Source organism: Bidens hawaiensis, unplaced genomic scaffold, assembly GCF_021521415.1.
Source record: "Bidens hawaiensis isolate Kalapana, Puna unplaced genomic scaffold, B.hawaiensis_p1.1 tig00042479_1, whole genome shotgun sequence".
NCBI classification, from domain to species: Eukaryota; Viridiplantae; Streptophyta; class Magnoliopsida; order Asterales; family Asteraceae; genus Bidens; species Bidens hawaiensis.
In genome coordinates, this window is record NW_027505788.1 from 85502 (window position 1) to 88880 (window position 3379).

The 3379-nt window shown below is 35.5% G+C and overlaps 1 protein-coding gene across 1 annotated transcript; it reads left to right on the top strand.

Annotated features, from left to right (window-relative positions):
* Positions 1 to 405: 405 nt before the first annotated feature.
* LOC143615330 (protein HEADING DATE 3A-like) lies at positions 406 to 2371 on the top strand. Its single transcript, XM_077088479.1, has 4 exons — positions 406 to 638; positions 770 to 831; positions 1454 to 1494; positions 2199 to 2371. The coding sequence occupies exons 1-4, from the start codon at positions 438 to 440 to the stop codon at positions 2369 to 2371; spliced, it is 477 nt and encodes a 158-aa protein (XP_076944594.1). The 5' UTR covers positions 406 to 437.
* Positions 2372 to 3379: the final 1008 nt, after the last annotated feature.

Sequence of the window (3379 nt, forward strand, 5' to 3'; positions counted from 1 at the left end):
ACACCACCTATACTATGATATACATAAACCAACAGATTTGAAAGAAACAACATCATCATCATCATCATCGTACTCAGTATATCCCACCAATAGCAAAGCTATAGTAAGGTCTGAGGAGGGTAAGATGTAGACAGCCTTACCTCTACCCCATAAGGATAGAGAGGCTGCTTCCGGTGAGACCCCCGGCTCGATAGTAGTTTTGCATCAAGCCTTGGACATAAGGCACATAGCACTCAATCATCGGGACACCGGCTGATCGGTGCATGTACCCTTGTCTTTCGGCTATCAACGCCACTACATGATGCCTGATTAACCGTCCGTCACTTTTAACGTTATTTTCACGAGATTAGTAAAATAACGTCAAAATTAGTGCAATTTCACTAATATATAAACAACCTCCATCATATATAAAAGTTCACCAAGATTACTATTTTTATATGACGAGGAGGGAGAGGGACCCGTGGGTCGTTGGACGCGTGATTGGAGATGTCATTGACAGTTTCAGGAGGTCAATTAACCTTACTGTTACTTACGATGATAGGGAAGTTAGCAACGGGTGCACACTCAGACCGTCTCAGGTGGTTAACCAGCCCCGGGTTGATATTGGAGGTGACTACCTGCGTGCTTTTCACACTTTAGTATGTTTGGTTTCCTTCTTTATTACTAGTTTATTTTCACTTTTTAACACAGGACCCTGTGCAACTACAACAGTAGATTGAGCATAATATTTACTAAGCTGACGATAGTAATAACATTGTTGATATTTTAGGTTGTGGTGGATCCTGATGCTCCAAGTCCAAGTGACCCTAACCTTAGGGAATACTTGCATTGGTAAGCTGTGCTTTTCACTGAATTTAATCGTTTTAGAATAAACTCTTGCAAATAGAATTTTTAGCACATATATTAATGGCTATATGCCTATATATCATGGCATTTCAAATGTTTTGCACATTAACAATACTGATTCTTTATGTTTTTAAATTCTTTTAAAGCCTGGCAAAAAGAATGTTTCTTTTAAGATGTTAGATGTCAAAAACATAAGGCAAGCAATATCTGCTTAATTTGTTGAGTAACCACTTGAGATAAGTTATAAGTTACATCTAAATGAATAAGAGTTTTGCCACATATATATAAGTAACTTTCATAGCTTTGATGTAGCTACCACATAAACAAAAAGGCATTAATCCTGGATATGTATAACTTTTGTTTTTAATCTTCATCTCATTGGCCAACTATTTTCTCCTATATAACTTTTAGTGTCTAGATTTTTATACGATGTTGCTGTTGAAAACAACGTGAGCTTTTTCTGTTACATATATTCATCTGTTGCACACAAAATATTCTTGGAAGAATCAAAACACATACAACTTTCTATCTCATATTTGATGTTAATTCTGGTCAGTGTAATCTTTTCTTTTTTTTTCTGACACTTTATTCTCTGCAAACCACATAGGTTGGTGACTGATATTCCAGCGACCACAGGAGCACGTTTTGGTGAGTTTTATTTATTTATTTATTTATTTTTTCTGTCCAAACTATTAAAATGTTATATGCTTTTCTTTCTACCAAAACCAGTTACACGGCTCTTTAATGCTGCAAACCGCAACAAATTAATATGCATCCAAGACAACTAGCTAATTAATTTTCATGTATGGAGTAAAGGTGAGAAAAGAGAAATATAACTAGCTAATTAATTTCCTTTTAAACCCACGAAGATAGGTTTTTGTAGATGGTAAACAAGTTAAAGTCTGCTCGATCAATAGTCTGTAACCCGTTAATTCATTAGTGGGCTGTACTTTTTGTTTATGTTTCGTTATTTCGTTTGTTGGTCTTAGTACGTTAAAGCAATTTAATTATGTTTAGTTTAAGTTAGGCCTGTGTAGCGATTATCGCATTTAGTTCATCAACCAAGTTTCAATCATCTAGTTAGTTTATTCTTAATTGTGTAATATGTCCATTGTTAATCAAGATGGTGTTCAAGAAGGTTTATACGAATCAAAAGTCGTTCAAGATCATCGAGCCTACACAGTCAACATATTATTTTCTTGTTTATGGATTCCCTTTTGCAATCTTTAGCATAGGAATTTCAAAAAGATTTTACTATTCAAAGTCACGCAAGAATATTATATATGCCCAAAATTTAATAAAAAGTATCAAACAAATAACTGATCAACTACACATTCTTTTCCTGATGTTAGGTCAAGAAATCGTTTGCTACGAGAGTCCAAGGCCATCAATGGGAATTCATCGTATGGTGTTCGTGCTGTTCCGACAGTTAGGTCGACAAACTGTATACGCCCTTGGGTCTCCTGTGGCTGCGGTCTACTTCAACTGCCAACGTGAAAGCGGGTTTGGTGGACGAAGGAGGTAAGAAGAGTGGCATGTTAAACGCATGTGGAAAGCATCCGCTGCATATTACAATAGCCTTGTTTATATAATATTATGTTAAACGTATAAAAAAGGCTGTAGGTTGGAAGAATACTTGTAAGAAATAATAACACTTTGTGTGAAGTACTAAGGTGTAACTTGTAAGATCACATTATAAGAATTGAAATATAATAACCTAATCTATACGTACACTGGTGTTCCTCTTTTCCATTTAGTTTTGGTACATATAGTTTTTGGAAATGTAAAATTACATATTAAATCTAAATATTTATCCTTATTTGTTTTGTTGTTGTAATGAAGTTGCGGGTAATACCTTGATGTTAATGCCCAAGTATTGCCACTAATGCATACGTCGGAAACTTTGCCGGAAAACTTTGCAGAGACAAATTTTCAGATTTTTAACGCAATAAATCATGATTAATTTCCAGTAGAGTTTGTTATTTATTAAATTAAACTCAAAAAAGAAACAAAACACGTTTAATTTCTCATTAAGTCGGTCTTACATAACTATATGATTTCTACAAACACGAGACACAAACGAGATACATAACTGAAACCAAAAAAGAAAAAAACTATGAAGAAAACCAATGTTTGGTTATGAGTGCAATTGAGTCGGCAAAGGCAAACTGAAGAAAACAGCTGACGACGGTACTGGATGTCGGAGGTTTAAACTGAAGAAAACAACTTAATTATGGATGTGGCCTTCATTGTGACATCCGATCTTTTCCACGTCAAAGTTTTAATTGATAAGCACTAGCTGTCGATGGAGGTGGTGGTTTACAGAGTTGTCGACATGAATTACTTTAGAAGAATAGTGGGCCACTATGCAACGGAGAAGAAACTCAAGGGCTGGTTCAATAGGTTCTTGAAAAAGCAGTGGAAAAAGGATTACTCGGACTTCAAGCTCAATAAGGGTAAGGCCTTTCGTTATCCACAGAGATCGATCTCGCCACTGGAAAAAGAAAAAGTTGTGGCGATACAAGACTCACAA